The sequence below is a fragment of the Schistocerca piceifrons genome, chromosome 6 (genome assembly GCF_021461385.2).
Source record: "Schistocerca piceifrons isolate TAMUIC-IGC-003096 chromosome 6, iqSchPice1.1, whole genome shotgun sequence".
Lineage (NCBI taxonomy): Eukaryota > Metazoa > Arthropoda > Insecta > Orthoptera > Acrididae > Schistocerca > Schistocerca piceifrons.
In genome coordinates, this window is record NC_060143.1 from 89,369,327 (window position 1) to 89,386,535 (window position 17,209).

General features: G+C 38.3%; 1 protein-coding gene across 5 annotated transcripts in view; it reads left to right on the top strand.

The window, feature by feature from the left end:
- The window catches only part of LOC124802738 (acetylcholine receptor subunit alpha-L1-like), a 188,969-nt gene that overhangs the window by 135,051 nt on the left and 36,709 nt on the right, over nucleotides 1-17,209 (top strand). For all 5 annotated transcript variants that reach the window (XM_047263718.1, XM_047263719.1, XM_047263721.1 and 2 more), the window contains one exon: nucleotides 7,924-8,146. In XM_047263718.1, the coding sequence (XP_047119674.1) occupies nucleotides 7,924-8,146 (223 nt within the window). The remainder of the gene's footprint in view (nucleotides 1-7,923; nucleotides 8,147-17,209) is intronic.

Below are 17,209 nucleotides of genomic sequence, written 5' to 3' on the forward strand. Positions count from 1 at the left end.
AAAGGCCCCAACAGTCTGAAGTTACTTTGGCATCTGTCAGAAATATTGAAATGACATCATGTAACACCTTAAGCTGCCCTGTAATTTATTCTTTATTGTGCAATTTGTTTTGGAAAAAGACTATTACCCAATACAGATGTTATTAGTGAGATATACATAAAAAATTGTCTGAAACTGACTCCCCACACATCTCACATCTACCTCTGCATGACTAAACATTATTTATAAATACATTTTATCAAAGAAGTGGAATGCAATCAACAAAAAATATTTGATATCATTCATCTTTGCAGTGGTGTGACTAAGTATGGCAGTATGTACTTTCAGATTTTCCTTTGTAAAGGTACATTTGACATGGTGTTCAACATTTCTATTTTTGCTTTGCTACCCTTAATTTCAGTTCATGTGTCATTCATGAGTGTCTGGATTAGAACTTTGGTGTCACCTACAGCCTTTTCATAAGGCCAAAATTTCTTTGGGTTTTGTGAGATATCTTGTAACAAGATTTTACTGTGGCAGTTAGTGAAGACTTCATACATGGCCTTGTGTATAGCCAAACTTTTTCATTAAGCATATCTCTATTAACACTCCTATTCTTTGTTTTACATCCTATTGCACAGTAATCACTATTTCTTTAGGTAGTTTCATTAGAGAGACTGTATACCATGCAGTGTCTCTCTTAGCATGGACTGTTCTAGTAGGTACTTACTTATTAAGTGCTTCCACATCTACATACATACTCTTAAGCTTCTGTGAAACAGATGGCTTAGGGTACTTTGTGTTGTACTACATGTTACAGTTTCTCACCATCCCAATCATGTAAGCAGTGTGAAAAGAATGACTTTAAAATGTCTCTGTGCACATTGTATTTAGACTAACTGCGTCTTCAGGGTCCTTATGGGGGTGATACGTAAAGGGCTGAAGTATATTTCTGGGGTGAAGTTGATGTTCTTCTAAATTTGAGCCTCAGGTCTCCTCCATGCTCCTGGCCATAACAATATTTTTATAAGTCCTCATTGAAATATGACATTATAGCCTCTTTATCTATTTTACTGAACATGCAAACCTTTCTACTTGTTTTAGGTGCCCTTTGTAATTTGGTCATCAGTATTGCCACAACCACCTCACTGATACCGGTTTCAATGTGGACATCTTCAAAAAGGTCAGGTGTATTTTTTGCCATTAAATCTAACATAGTTCTACCATGAATGGGCTTCCAAAGTCTTTGCTAGGCAGTTTTTAGATGAGGCGTCTAGTAATATGTTGCAGGATGTCTTTCATAGCTAGTACTTACAAAACTCTAATTATCCCAAATGATTGTTGAATGATTGAAGTCTTCAGTGATGATTTTATGCACTGTCATTGAAAAGAGGTGGGTGTGGGTCTGGTGGTTAGTAGAAAGATCCTGTAATAAATTTATGCACACCCTTGGTACTGAGTTATGCCCAAATAACCTCAGATGCAACTACAGTTTCTATCTTGGAGAATTTGAGTTTCTTGTATACTCTGATGAATACACAACCTCCATTTGTCATTAGCATGACTGATTTACAAGGACATTGCAGTTCACAACCCAATGATGGAAGTCTAAGACGTCATATCCCAGACTTGAGATTGGATTCCTTTAGGAAGTGTGTGCACCATGACCACACAACAAGTATTTTAAACAAGGGATCACCAGTATTGGTCATATAAATTTGAAACTGTTTTTATTATTATTACATATTGGTTTCAATCATGGAGTGATCATCTCCAGTGCAAGACCAAGTCCTGTGGACTCACATAATCATTCACAAAATGTAACTTCAAACATAGGTGTTTATTATGAAGCACATGCCAACTAGCAAGTAAGATTCAAACTGAGCCAGCTGAGCTTCATTCAGCTGGCTCAGTTTGAATCTTACCTGCTAGTTGGTATGTTCTTCACAATAAACACCTATGTTTGGAGTTATATTTTGTGCATGATTATATGAGTCCACAGGACTTAGTCTTGCACTGCAGATGGTCGCTCTGTGGTTGAAACCAATATGCAATAATAAAAAAATGGTTTCAAATTTATACAACCAATGCTGGAGTTTCCCTTGTTTACAATATCCTAGTCTGTCACATAATCTTTGAAGTCTCTGGTTCAGGCCTTCTACATGACTTAAAACTGGGGAATGGGAAGGTGTGGAGGCAATATTAGTTCTAGAGACAATGCTACAAATTTATGTTCTTCATTGAAAATCCATTAGAAAGGCTGGCTTCACAATTTTTTCTGCCAGTTGCTGGATGATCAAAGTATAACTTCCGATTGCAGATGACAGACATCATGCATTTTTAAGTGTGTCACATTCTTCAGTTGGTTGCACTCTGCTCACTCACTGGTTGCCACAACAGCCTCTTCCACATGTTGAATAAAGGTGACAGTACTTGAAGTACCTGTGGTATCTGTGGTATCGATTTCTCAGTAGCCTGCTGTCACACCCATTTACAGAAACTTTCAATCGCTTGACAGCAGTGAGGGTGGCTGGTTCAAATGGCTCTGAGCACTATGGGACTCAACTTCTGAGGTCATCAGTCACCTAGAACTTAGAACTAATTAAACCTAACCAACCTAAGGACATCACACACATCCAAGCCCGAGGCAGGATTCGAACCTGCGACCGTAGCAGTCGCTTGGTTCCAGACTGTAGCGCCTAGAACCGCACGGCCACTTCGGCCGGCAGTGAGGGTGGTTTCCAGTTGTTCAGGAATAGTGTCTAACTCACCCCATGCCTTGGAACTTTGATTCTAGAATTTTCTTTGGGAGAGGAGATATGCTCACTAAAAAACCCAGATGACAGATTCAAAATTAGCAGAAATTTATGACAAAAGCAGGCACTCTGCACTGCCATTGAAAGGGAAATGTTATAGAATGTGAGATAACAGTTGGAATATGCACAGAATACACTATCACAACACAACAGTTGACTTTGTAAAAACAGATTTAGTATCTATTTTGAGTGCATTAATTTTTTTAGTGACTGGTTTTGGTTCAACATGAACCATCCTCACATCTGATTATATAAATATGTACATCATGATTGAGGGGAAACAATTTTTCAAACCATATATTGCTGCGGAATTGGTAGAATGTGCATTTGCAACATGCTACCTTTGATTTAGCACAAAATATATTATGCATGACACTAGCAAACTTCCAAAAATTATCAAATAAATATAACTTTATCCATACAGATATATACTAAAATTAGTGGTAATGATTGCTGACCAATGATACTGCAGCAAAAATTGCATAAAGCACAAACATAGATTATATCTGATAATATAGTATGAAATATGTTTTTTGCATTACTCAGAGTTTGAAAATTTCACAAAACAGGCACATGTTTTGATACAAACAGCATGAAAAGTATGTTGAAATCTTTTGTTTAATGTTATGATTTGGATCTTTGAAGAGAATTCATGTGACAAAGGTGCTCTCACTTGTACACAAAGAAAATACTGGAAGTTGGTTTACGTATACAGGGTGTAACAAAAAGGTATGGCCAAACTTTCAGGAAACATTCCTCACACACAGAGGAAGAAAATATGTTCTGTGCACATGGATCTGGAAAAGTTTTATTTTCATGCTAGAACTCATTTTATACTTTTCTTAATAACAATAATAGTTATGGGAAACATGCTGAAACAGAACATACCAGCATTACATGAAATGTTTTCTTATATATGCCCCCTGTAGTACATGCACCAACATGCCGTTGCATTGAATCCCTGATGCCCTGATGTATCTTTGGAGAATCACATCATCAGTAACATTTGGGCCAGCATCATTGGTTACTGTTTGTTTGGGCATCATGTTCCTCCACCCCGGCTCAACAAGGAAACTTACCAAGCTTTATTAGAGAATACTCTACCTGTTCTGCTAGAACATGTGCCTTTATGAGTGCGACAAAACATGTACTTCATGCACACTGAAGCTCCTCCTCATTTCATTGTTAATGTTCATAGGCTTCTAAATAGCAGCTTTTTTGTGGGAGTTTTTGAAAGCTCTTATGTGTGAAACCCCAGCACAAGATGTACAGAGTCTTCATGCCTGTCTTACAGAGGGCTGTGAAACAATACACAATTATCCATGGGTACATCAATGCTTCAGGGATTCAATGAGGTGGCAGGTTGATGCATCTATCCTTGCTAACAGAGGGCATTTTGAACATTTAATGCCTGAAAGTGTTTTATACTATAATGTAATACATGTATGTTCTGCTTCTGTGTGTTTCCCATGATTAATGTGATTGTGAAGAGAAGTAGGAACATGGAAGTAAAGCTTTTCTGGAACCATGTCCGTATAACATATTTCCTTCTTCTACATGTGAGGAATGTTTTCAGGAAGTCTGGTCATACCGTCTTGTTACATTCCACATTAAAAAAAAAAAAAAAAAAAAAAAAAAACCACTTGAAATGCACTAATTTTCATGTAGCTGATTTTGTGACACCTCACACATTAGTGAACTCTTTCACTTTCTAATTTTCTAATATAATTTCTTCAGCATCACCTGAGTTGATTCAACTACATTCAGCCACTGGTCTCCTTGATGCAAGCACCTCTGACAGTCTTGAGGTGGAAACCAGGCTCCTACATCTGCAGTTTCAAGATGATCAACTGCTACTGAACTATGCAACTATTATCCACCAGTGGCTTAGCCATCTAAATTATCTGATACTTTTTTCATCTCAGGATGACAGGTCCCCCTGAAAACTGCCCTAGAGCAAGCTTACAAATTTAAATATGTTAGGAAGTTGTTCATAGGGTCCTCCATTCACTGGGTGGCACCACATGCTCTACTCAGAGGTGTACCCAGACCACAAGTCCTGTAAGATATATTCCAAGGACCTCTGGGAATAGTGAGGTGCTGAAATCATTTATACTGCTGGCTCTAAAGATACAGTAGTCTTCATGGCAGAACTAGTGGTTGTTGTTACAGTCCTCTGTCTCATCAAGAAGGAAACTTACAATGGTTTTTTTGTATACGGTGAGCAATAGGGAGGCTATTGACCAATGCCATTATCATTAAACAGTAATGTCCACCATCCGTGACCTTCTTTAAGATCTGCATGTTCAGTCATTTTCCTTTGGATCCCAAGTTATCTGGAAATCCCAGGGAAATAGGTAGCAGACAGTGCCAAGGAAGTGACTAAACAGTCAAAACTGGTAATGGGCATAGGAAGCACGGAACTGTGAACATATATATCAGTCTTTCAATCTATCCCACATGGAGCAGGCAATGGGCTACTGCTCCCTCCAGCAAATTGGGCACCACAGTATTGTGTAGTGTTCCTCCTTCTTGTTGTTCTTGAAGAAGTTTCCTGCTTTATGGTTGTGTCATATTGGGCATATCCATCAGACTGGCCGCAAGTTTTGCACAAATCTTCCATATCACCAAGTCACCTGAGACAATCTCATGAACAGCTGTTGTCAACAAGTCCAATATTTCTGACATCAAGCGAATCATTTGATGGTCTGAATTCAGTAACTGGTGCACATGAGTAACATGGTCATCTGTTCACGATGTTGATGGCATCCCGTGCGTAGCTCCTTGGCGGCCTCCTCCCAACCTTCTCTAAACAAATTGTGCCAACTGTCTGACTGTGATCTGGAAAGGCAATCACCCCCAAAGGATTTCTTAAGCATCCCAAAAGTTTATAGTGGCTTCTTGTTGAGCTTCACGCAAAACTACATTGCACAGCATTGCTCTAAAGATTTCTTCATTGTAAGTTTGACACACCCACTACGTAGAGGTTCAGAGAAGCTATCCTCACCCTCCAAGAGCATGGAGGAAATTGAGCAACCTACTGCTGAAAAGCTGAGATCGCCCATTTTCCCTGACCTGTCCAATCACTCTGTGACAAATATCATAGACATGCCACAAAAAATTGTGACACATTTACCTTCCAGACACAACCTGTACTCGACCATCTTTACCAGCCACTGGCAGACTAGCTCCCCAGTTTCAACAGTGGCGGACCATGACAGACCTTGCACCATTCATACTTCTGTTGCAAAGGAGTGAGTACTGCAATGAGTGGAAATATACCATGGAATTAATGTATTTAGAATTTCATCTTCTATTGGGGTTAGTCATCCTGTAGGATGCGGGGTCCTGCATGAACAGTTGATGTATTGATATCATATATAGTGTATCCAAGCACCTCAACACACTATTGGCCAGCCAGAATGTCTTTCTTCCAATGACTGTTGCAAATATGTGGTAAAAATCCACTTTTCACAACCCAGATACTGTTCACAGATGAGGCTGATTTCACATGAAATGGAATCTTTAATTTTTGTAACCAAAAGTTGTGGGCTAATGCAAACCCACACACAGTTGAAGAAGAAGGCATTAACGCTGATTTTCAATCATTGTATGGGCAGGACCTCACATACTATCAAACACATTGACTGGTTGTTGCCAATTCCTATCAAATGACTTGCCTATTCTACTAGAGGCTGTACCATTCCAACGACAGCTGGAGATGTGGTTCATGGATGATGGAGCACCAGCGCATTTTCTCCTACATGTTCAAGAACACCACTCACAGACATTTAATGGCCAATGGATTGGTCAAGGAGATCCATTTCATTGGCCAGCTTGTTTGCCTAATCTTAACCCCTTGTATTTTTGGTTGTAGGGACACTTGAAATCTTAACCGTATGCAAGCACCATTAATGATGTACAAATGCTACAAGAACATGTCATCAATCCCTGCCAGTGCATCTGTAACCAACCTGAAGTTTTTCAGAGAGTGTGTGATTCTCTAAGATGTTGGACAGAAGCATGCCTAACTATGAATGGTCGCCATATTCAGCACATCTTTTAGTGATGGCTTACAAGTGCAGGTCATATGCAGTAGTAAGCAGATTACATTAGAAGCTCTGCTGTTTCACAGTATCAGAATAATGTGTTCTCCTTTTGTTTACTGTATTCTGTAGATCATTTGAATAGCATAGAGCTTACATTAGAAAAAGATGTGTTTAACACTAGCAAAGATGAACAACATTGTTGTTAAGGCATGTGCTTTAGAGCCTATGTGTATTGGATATTTTTTCATGTTCTGGTCCATACTACCACTACTCAAAATATGGAATACTTCTTTTTAACACCTTGCGCACACACACACAAATATGTAAATATGTGTCAAAGTTCAACAGTGGCATGATAATGATCTACCAAGGTATAGTTTATTTTTCTGTGTTATTGCTGCTTGCATTGTTTGTGCTCCCATGTCTATCATGCTAATATGAAATCAATGGGTTCTGGAGGGCCATACTCAATGTCATGCAGGATCTCAGTGGTGCCATTTGATTATTGGCCAAGAGGACAGACATATTGTTCACTCAATGGTGCAGAATCATACAGTAATGTCATACACTTTGATTCAGGAATGCAGCAGTACTTTGTTTGGAGCAAGAGAAATATCCACACAGACAATGAAACAATAGCTAGAGCACCACAGACTGTCAGCATGGTGATCATTTTTGTGGCTTTCCTTGAAGCAACAACAGTAAGGCATGCACTGACAGTCATGTGTCAAAATTCAGTAATGTAGAGAAACTTGATACTTTGGTAGTTTACAGTGAATGTGAGTGAGAGAGAGGAAAAAATGAAAGAAAATAGATAAATAAATAAATAATCCTCATTGGTGGCTTCTATAACTGAAAACAAAACAAGAATTTGTAAAATATCAGATGGATTGTGATGATTGGCATGACAATATAAAATGCTTAGTACTTTCTTCTTAATATTTTTATCTTTTTCACTTTATTTTCTGTACTGTATGTGTTTAATTACGCTAGTAACAAATGAGTTGTGTATAAATTGTACATATTTGGTACACAATTAATTTTAACCTTATTTTAACTCATTTTAATTTTCCCAACAGTGCGTCAGGATCAAGTATCGATCATTACGGAAATTCTCATTGTGTTGTGTTTCCAACTGGAGAAGTCATCTGGGTACCCCCTGCACAGTTTCTTGTTTTCTGTGATCTTGACCTTCGTCTGTGGCCATATGATACACAGATCTGTCATTTAACACTTGGATCTTGGACTTATGATGGAGATCAAGTGGATCTGCAACTTGGTGTACCATTTGATGGTTTTGAGGTAAAATATATCATTTTAATATGCTGCTTTATACTCGGAGTTTGATTTAACTTTTGAGGAATGATAACATAATAATTTTTCTGGTAAAAAATATGTGATTTACCACCACAATGTCTCAGAAATCTAGCTTTGAAGGAAACAACATTTACATAATGGCTTGTTGCATATTGAAATACGAGTACAGTACAGAATGAAGACAAAACTATAAGGAAATTTCATGTTATCACAGATATGCAACAGCTTTCATACAAGAATAAGTAAAAAAGTATCTACATAACATTTTTACTAATTTATAACATTACACTATTTACAGTGACATCATTTTTCAACAGTCACCCTGCTTTTCAGTACAATTCATCTGTTGTTGCACAAGCACCTTTTCTGTTGAGCAGGAAGTCACATATGTACCACATTCATCACCTTTGATAGACTTGTATGCATAATGCCCCAGCATTTCAAAATATGTTCTGAAGAGTTTTAACACTTTGGACAACAATATGTAGATGTGTGTTGTCATGCAAAAAATAAATGCTGTTTGACAGTAGATATTGACATTTGTTTCAGATTTCAGGCATCAACACATTGCAAAGGATATCAATGAAACATTGGCTGTTTACTCTTCACCCCAAAGCTATTAGCATCACTATACTTGCAGATGGTTGGCTCTTGAATTTCTTTTTGGCTGGATTTCTGGGTGGTTTCATTCCATGCTCTGGAATTTGCTTTATGATTCAAAGTGTTGAGTCCACATTTCATCTACAGTGATGATTCATTTCAAAAGCATTTCACCTTCATTATCTGCTGACAGATTACCATGTAATGCTATTTGCACTTATCACTGGTTGTTTTGCACAGACTTTATGAAAGATGAACTTTTTATGGGCAATGTCATTGCAAAATCTTGATAGTGTGTATTTGGTTTGCCACTTCATCAACAGTCATGTGTCGGTTATTCCAAATCAGGTCACACATTCAATGCTGTGATCAGTTGTGGATGTGATTCAACACACCACCCTTTCCTCTCCCTTCACACCTCTTTGGCTGCTTTTGAATTGTTCAGTTTACTGATAAACACTTCACCATGGTAAAGCATTGCCCCACATTGTGCTGAAGTTCTTTACATATTTCAACTTCTGTTAGATCTTTAGACCACAAAAAACTTGATTACAGAATGCTATTCTTCATTGGGGCAAATGGAGAGCGACACAGCCATGATTACTTCGCAAGAGCACATAACAAACTGATGTGACATTGCTAAAATCTGTCACAAAGAAAGAGAGCAGTTTTATGGGAATTTGTTCCGTATTGAACACAACATGCAGATACAATAGTATTACTAGGTGAACAGGGTAAAAGGGAACGGTAAATCGAGGAAACATGTCTTGAAAGAACATTCAGATTTGAACATTTCCTTTACTGGAACATTAACAAGGCATAATCAATAGCACAAACTTACAAAAATGTCTATGAGCAAAGGAACCTAGGGCCAGTTGGTATACCAGTGCAAGCCACAAGCATACACCATCCATTGGAAAGATCAGTTAACATAGTCTCTTTAGACAACATGAAAGGACATTGTTGATATTTTTACATACAGCAGACTTAATCAGTCTTTCCTTCTCATCCCGTCCAGTAAATCTCCCCTGACTTGTGGTTCTGGATGATTTTTCTGAAGTCCACCCCTTTTCCTAGACCTCTCCAGTCCTTTTCCTTCACCCCTCTTCCTTCTCCTTCAATCCTTCTGCTGGAAGAAGGATCCACTGACTCAGAAAGCTTGTCTAATTATAACCTTATTTTATGTGAGTGTTCTGCCACCACTATCAATTAGTAGGGGCAATTATGAATAAGTAAATCAGATTGTTGGTTAGCTATTATGAATGGCCTAGTAAATGCATTATTGTAACCATGATGTACATGAAGCCAACAAGTTTATACACTTATTAACTCCACAGTGAAGGAAGAGACTGAAAGGATGTATGTTGAGATAAAGAAATTTACAGATAATTAAGGAAGATGAAAATTTAATTGTGTTGGGGGACTGTAATTCGACAGTGAGGAAAAGGAAGAGAAGAAAATATAGTGAGAGAAGGAATGAAAGGGGAAGTTGCCAGATAGAATTTTGCACAGAGCATAATTTAGTCGTTGCTTACACTTGGTTCAGTAATTGTGAAAGGAGGTTGTACAGATGAGAGACCTGGAGACACCTGAAGGTTTCAGATAGATTGTATCATTATCATACAGAGTTTCTAAAAGCATATTTTAAACAGCAAAACATTTGCAGGGACAGCAGTGGATTGTGATCATAATTTACTGGTTACAAACTGCAAATTAAAATTGAAAAAAAAAATCAAGAAATGTAGGAAACAAAGGAGATGAGGCCTGAATAAACTGAATGAACCACAGGTTCATGAGAGTTTTAAAAGCAGGCGTAGGCAAAGCCTGACTGAAACAAGAGGAATAGATGTAATCTATGGATGCACCAGCAGAGACCTGTTTCATGTGCTGGTGGCAACAAGACTGAGGACATCGCATCATGTTCTGGCAACACACTTTCCCCACCACTGTGCCAGGTGTGTGTGCAGATATGGCTTGCTATATGTTGCCAGAGGGAAGAGGATATAAAGACAGCACCCAGCAGATGACAGTCAGTCATCAGGAATGCCTGAAAACAGCAAGAAGTCAGCTTGCTGAAATATCGCACCTTCTTGATGCCGCAGCCTGGCTGAATACCTGAGAAATATTCAAAGTCTTGCTATCCTGGGAAAATCTAAAATCACACATCACGTACTTCCATGGTGAGGAGATGTACAGCAAAATTAAGAAGCTCCATAAGGTTCTGAACAGGAAAGGACAACTTCTGGAGTCTCTTGTCATTCAGCTGAGATGCTGAGCGGACCATAACATACTGTCTTTTGTGACGGTCATTTATCACACCAGAACTCCACACAGCAACCGATCACCAGAAGAGACAGCAGGGGCCTAGTTAGGGAGAGGATCTGCTACATTTGACACAGACTTGACAAGACCTCAAGAGAACTCTTCACAGTCCACCTGCAGTTGTTGTCAACATTTCCCCCTGACTTGTGGGAGTAGATATACTCAGTTAGATGGTCTCAAGCCAACAGAGCATGGCTGTTGGTCACTTTCAGACAATCTGCTCAATACAAATGTCTTACAGCTAAACCACCAGAGGAAATCCTTGGAGAACTGTAATCAACTGTACAGAGAACATAATGATGACGTTACCTTATCTGTACTAGGAAAGGGACTAAATTTTGCACTGACACCGATGACCCTACCAACAGAAGAATTTATCAGTGTGGTCAAACAGGTTGCTCTTGCACTTCCATGTAACATCATGGAGGAAACACAATGTGAAATGTGCCATGCACGTACCAGGGCTGTTCCACCAAAACCAAACATCTCCAAGGAAGAGAGGAAAGAACAAAAGTGTCCCTGAGAAGATGCTGAGAAAGTCATTCTCCCAGCAGATAAAGAAAATTCTACAGACCTGTTATGATGTCAATATTCAAGCAAAAAATGCTTGACCTTTTAGAAGACAATACCTACAGATGGGTAGACAATAATCATACCAACTGATTGAAGAGGAAGACCATTGAGCTTCTCCAACACACTTTCCAAGACAAGAAGTTGGGAAAGAGACTTCATCCAAGAGCAGCTGCTCTACCAATACTTGGTAGACTACCTAAAGTCCCCAAGGAAGTAATACCACTTGAACCAGTTGTTAGCAACATTGTTGCACGAACATATGAATTAGCAAACCACTTGACAGTGATGTTCAGCCCCTTTGTGGGCAATTGCACCACACACAGAATTCGGCAGATTTCATCCAGCAGCTCCAGAACTTCTGGTTGGGCCAAGAAGAGCTTCAACATGGTGTCTCTCTTTGCAATAATACCTTTAAGAGACTCCTTAAGCCTCACACGAGATAAGTTTGGACCAGCACTAACAACATTGTTTGAGTTCATGCTTATGTCAACCCACTTTTTATCTGATGGAAATTATATGAACAACAGATGGAATGGTAATGAGTTGTCCTCTACCACTAGTGGTGGCCAATATGTTTAAGGAAGCATTTGTAGAAGAAGCGTTGGTGTCAGCTGTTTGCAAGCCCTTGTGTTTTTTTCTTTTTTTTATGGAGATGATATGCTTGTAATCTAGCCAAATGGACAACATCACCTACATTCTGTAACACCTGAATTTGCAGCACTGAAACATCAAATTATGATGTTCAGTGTATGCATTCGCCATGACAGGCAATAATGGAATATACACTGCCACACCATCAGTTTACTCATAATACAAGAATCATTCCATAAGTCATGGCAACAATGGTACATTGCACACACATGCAGCATTACCATAATTGCAGTAAATACATTCAAAAGCCCACAGCAAACAATACCAAAATCCACCAACAAATCATGACCACATGCGGGTATGGTTCAGTGCCAGTGCCTGAAACATTCAGTGTGAACTTGGCCATGCTACAAGGTGGTTGTAAGCTCAGCTGAAGACTGAGCATACATGAAAATCCCTTTTTCACTGGCAAAAGTGCTACTCAATGTCATGCAGGACTATGAGCAGCTATTGGTGACAGGGCATTGTCCTATCGAACAGTTGCATGTTGTGTGGAGGCTTTCAGACATCGACGTGCAGCAACGACAGACTCGCCATGAAGTGAGCGGCCCACTTCAATCCTTACTGACAGGTCCGTGGCTCTTATTGAACGATGTTTAACAGAGGACCAATATTGGACTGTGCAGGGATTAACAGCATGGATGGGTATGTCACTCAGAGCACTGTCCCACATTTTATGCCAGGACTTGGTGCGCAACAGGTGTCCAAAATGGGTACTACATCAATGAACAGAAGTGCAGAAGTGGACATGATATGAGTCTAGTTGTATCAATCTGGACTGAACTGAGCTGGAAGGCAATTGCACTTGATGAAACCTGGGCATGAGTATATGAATTAGAATTGAAGACCCAATCAGCAAAATGGTGTTATCCAGCTTCATCATGACGACACTAGGTGTGACAGAATCCATCATCCACCGTTTGTTCATCCTGGACTATGCCAGCCACGGTATTCTGGAGTGTCACTCTGTTAGGGACAACCACACCATCAATGCCCAATACTACTGCAACTTCTCCTGTGCCGTCAGTGACATACACCGCGCTATTCCTTATGGTATTTCGGCAACATGTGGTACACATTGATGGCAATACCAATGGCATTGAATGCCTTTCCCATCATTGGTGATGCTGCGTGGATGGACTTGGTAACTATTTTGAAGGATAGTAGTTGATTTTGATTCATTTTTGTTCCATTTGTATTTGTGCACAATAAATTTGCACAGAGTTTCAAGGCATGTATTTCATTTCACCCTTTTGCTGTATACTGGAATACTGTTTTACATGTACTGGAACCCTGTTTTACGTTGTAATTCAGATACACATTGCCTTTCTGGTTCAATGCACATCATGTGATTCCCATGTTGCTGCATTATCACAAGCCAGTAAGTTGCCATAACTTATGAAATGATCCTTGATTGTACCATCAAACAAGAAATAACTTGACATCAGTATGTGCCAAGAAAAGAACAGCACAACAGCTATCAAACTTTTGCACAATCAGTTCCAAGAATTCAGTGAGTCTACCGTGAAGAGGGAGACTGCATTGACACTGATCACAATAACTGTATCCTGGAGCTGCAATTGCCTGAGATGGTGTACAAATGAATCGGTGTTGCATATTCACTGAGAATGTGTTTCGGATAGTCTGCCAGCTGGTATGTAGGTGTGCGAATATTACCAACATACAAGGGTACTACAGAAATGAGAAAGCATTTAAATAATTTAGTTCATACAAATGTACTCATTGTGAATATCGCACATTATGATGATTTAACACCCTGGTCACATGTGAACAGCAAAATTAATGCTGCAAACAAGTTTATCACTGAAGTAAGAACTCACTTTAACAATGCTTATCTTGTAGGTGTAAGCAGGTTGGAACTAAGGTTCTATACAGTCCATGGACTTCATTTAAATTCCCAGAAAGGAATTACTAGCCAAACAATATGTACTTTCATTTTGAGAAAGAGAAAAGGAAAAAGGGTAAGTGGCAAACGAACAGAGATTATGAAGTGTTTTAGACAAGTTACAAACAATGTTGTCATCGACCAAATGCAAATTACCTACTGGTTTAAACCAAATAGGCCAGAAGCAAACAAGCAAGTTGTCAGTTAAACTCAAATTATGAAATGGTTTAAACTGAAGAGTATAGAGGTGAGTGAGGCAAAACTTATAGAAGCTCCAGAAGTTAATGAACCTATTGATAGCTACCAGCAAGCAGAATCCATATATAAGAAAGACACTGACAACTTTGTAGAGTTAGTCCTGTATTAGAAATGCTATTAGATAAAGAACTAGAAATCATTGCAACTAAAGTTCCTAAATGCACAGACATTGCCACATTATGGTGTAATGTTCAGCACTCGTGAATAAGATTACCATGTTGGAAGCACTACACCAGTATACACTAAATGTAGACATAATTTGCATTACTAATTGGCTACAAAAGACAAAGTAAAATTAACGTGAATCTCAGGATATGCATTAGCAAGTCATTTTAGCCGAGGGTCCTCCAAACATGATGGCTCTGATATCTTTCTGAAAGAGCAGATATATTTTTGTGATATCAATAAAAGTTACATTGATCCAACTAAAAAGACTTTGAACTTCCATTACTAAGCTGCCAGAGCCTAATTTCATCATTATTAACATATATAGAGCACCTAGTGGAAATCTGCCAGACTTCATGATCAACCTAGAGGTTCTGATGAACAGGACCAGTGCATTAAATATGAAGACAATATTTGTGGTGATTTCAACATTGATTTTTCAAATGACAGCAGTACCAGAGATGCTTTGATAAATATGACCAACACATTCAATATGATCTCCATAGTGCACTGCCCAATGAGATTAACAGAATATGCAAACTCCATCATTGACCAAATATTCATCTCAGACACTTGTGACAAATTCAGAAGTAGCCTACTGAGCATGGGTTATAGTGAGCATGAGGCACAACTGCTATGTTTAGAAATACCCAAGAGGTAGTAGCTGTTGCAAAAAAGTAACTAAAAAAGAAATTTTCTGGAGATAATATTAGAATTTTTAATTTCTTACTGGGTAAGGAAGATTGGAAAAGCATCTGCTTTCAGAACAATGTGATTGCGTGTACATGAGTTATCCTTTTTTACTATTTTAATGCAGCTGCATTTCCAAAAGAAGTAAAACTGGTAAACTGTAACAACAATAAGCAATGGGTAATTAAAGGCATAAAAATTGCCAGTGAGGGAAACAGATTTCTGCAGTATTGTTACAAGAAGTGTAGATTTACACCAGAATTTGCAGATTATTCTAAAGCCTACAAAAGAATCTTTGATGGATTAGTCAGAGAGGCAAAAATTATGTAAATGACAATTTGATGAGAAACTCATCTTACAATATGACATCCAAGTGGAGAGCTGTAAAGAAAGAAACTTGAAGCCCAGTACAAAAGAAAGGAAGTGTCATTAAAACTAGAAGGCTCAAAAGTCACAGACCCAAAATCAGTCAAGACAAAATTCAGTGAATACTTCACTTCATTTCACTAGCCGAAGACCTCATTCAAGTAAACTATAAAGAACCAATCCCAAGTTCCTTCAGCAAACTGGTGATCTTGGGTGCCTCTATGTGTGTTTGTGAAACAAATCTTGTTGAATTTATAAGTAAAATTAAATCATTAAGCAATAAAATGTCAAGTGGCTTTGATGAAGTACCTGTTTCATTTTAAAAGCATGTGTTCACCAATGGTGAAAATTTTCAAGCTCTCTCTAGAAATTGATGTCTTTCCAGATATTCTCAAAATAGTAAAAGTTTCACTGCTGCTAAAAATGGTTCTACTGATAAAAAATAGAACCACTGACCTGAGTCACAATTGGGTTCCTTCTCAAAAATTCTATAAAAACTCTTTTATGACAGGCTTTTAAATTTTATAAATAAACATTCTCTTCTTGCTGTACACAACATGATTTTAGAAAGTCTAAATCCACACAGACAGTGATTTTTGAATTCTTAGATAATGCTTTAAATTCCCTTGGTCAACATAAATTCAATGTAGGTATTTTTCTAGATGTATCAAAATCCTTCACTGTCTTGGACCATAATATTCTGCTCGAAAAATTAGAAAGACAAGGGGTAGCATATAGCTGGTTGTTTCTTACTTAAAAACCCACAGGCAGAAGGTATCACTTCAGCATGAATTCAACACTAAGAATAAGATGAGAAACAACAGCTTTCTTTCTAGCAATTTACCAATAAAATATGGCGTACCGCAGAGCTCAATATTAGGTCCACTACTTGACTTGATTCATGTGGATGACTTTGTTGAATATACGAGTCCCCAAACCTTTATGCTATTTGCTGATGACACCAGCATATTGCTTGCTGAATCCAGCCCAGAGACCTTGCATTCAACAGCATTCAACAGTAGAAAGTCCTATGAAAAGACTTTCTGAGTGGTTCAACAAAAACAAACTCATTGAAAATCTGAAGAAAATTATGTGTGTCAACTTTCATTTATTTCCTCTCTCTAATCAAACATCTATTCAAGTACGTCACCTAGAAAATGTAATGTCACAACATTTTGGATTTGTTAGTTCAGCAAGACTTCAAGTGGCACACACATATAAATAAATTGTTTAGGAAACTCTCATCCATGTGCTATGGTCTAAGAATATTAAAGTCTACAACAAGCAAAACAACAGTACTGTAGCCATACTATGCGCAATTCTGCTCACTGTTTTGGTATGGGGTCATTTTCTGGGGACAATCACAGTGCAAAGGTTTTTAGAACGCAAAAAAGAGCTCTAAGGATAATCTGTGGCCTTACAAGAATGGAGACTTGTATCTGTTTTTACTGAACTTGTGTTCTGAATGTTCCAAGCTTATTCATTTATAAAACTAGCTTGTTCACTAGAGACTATTT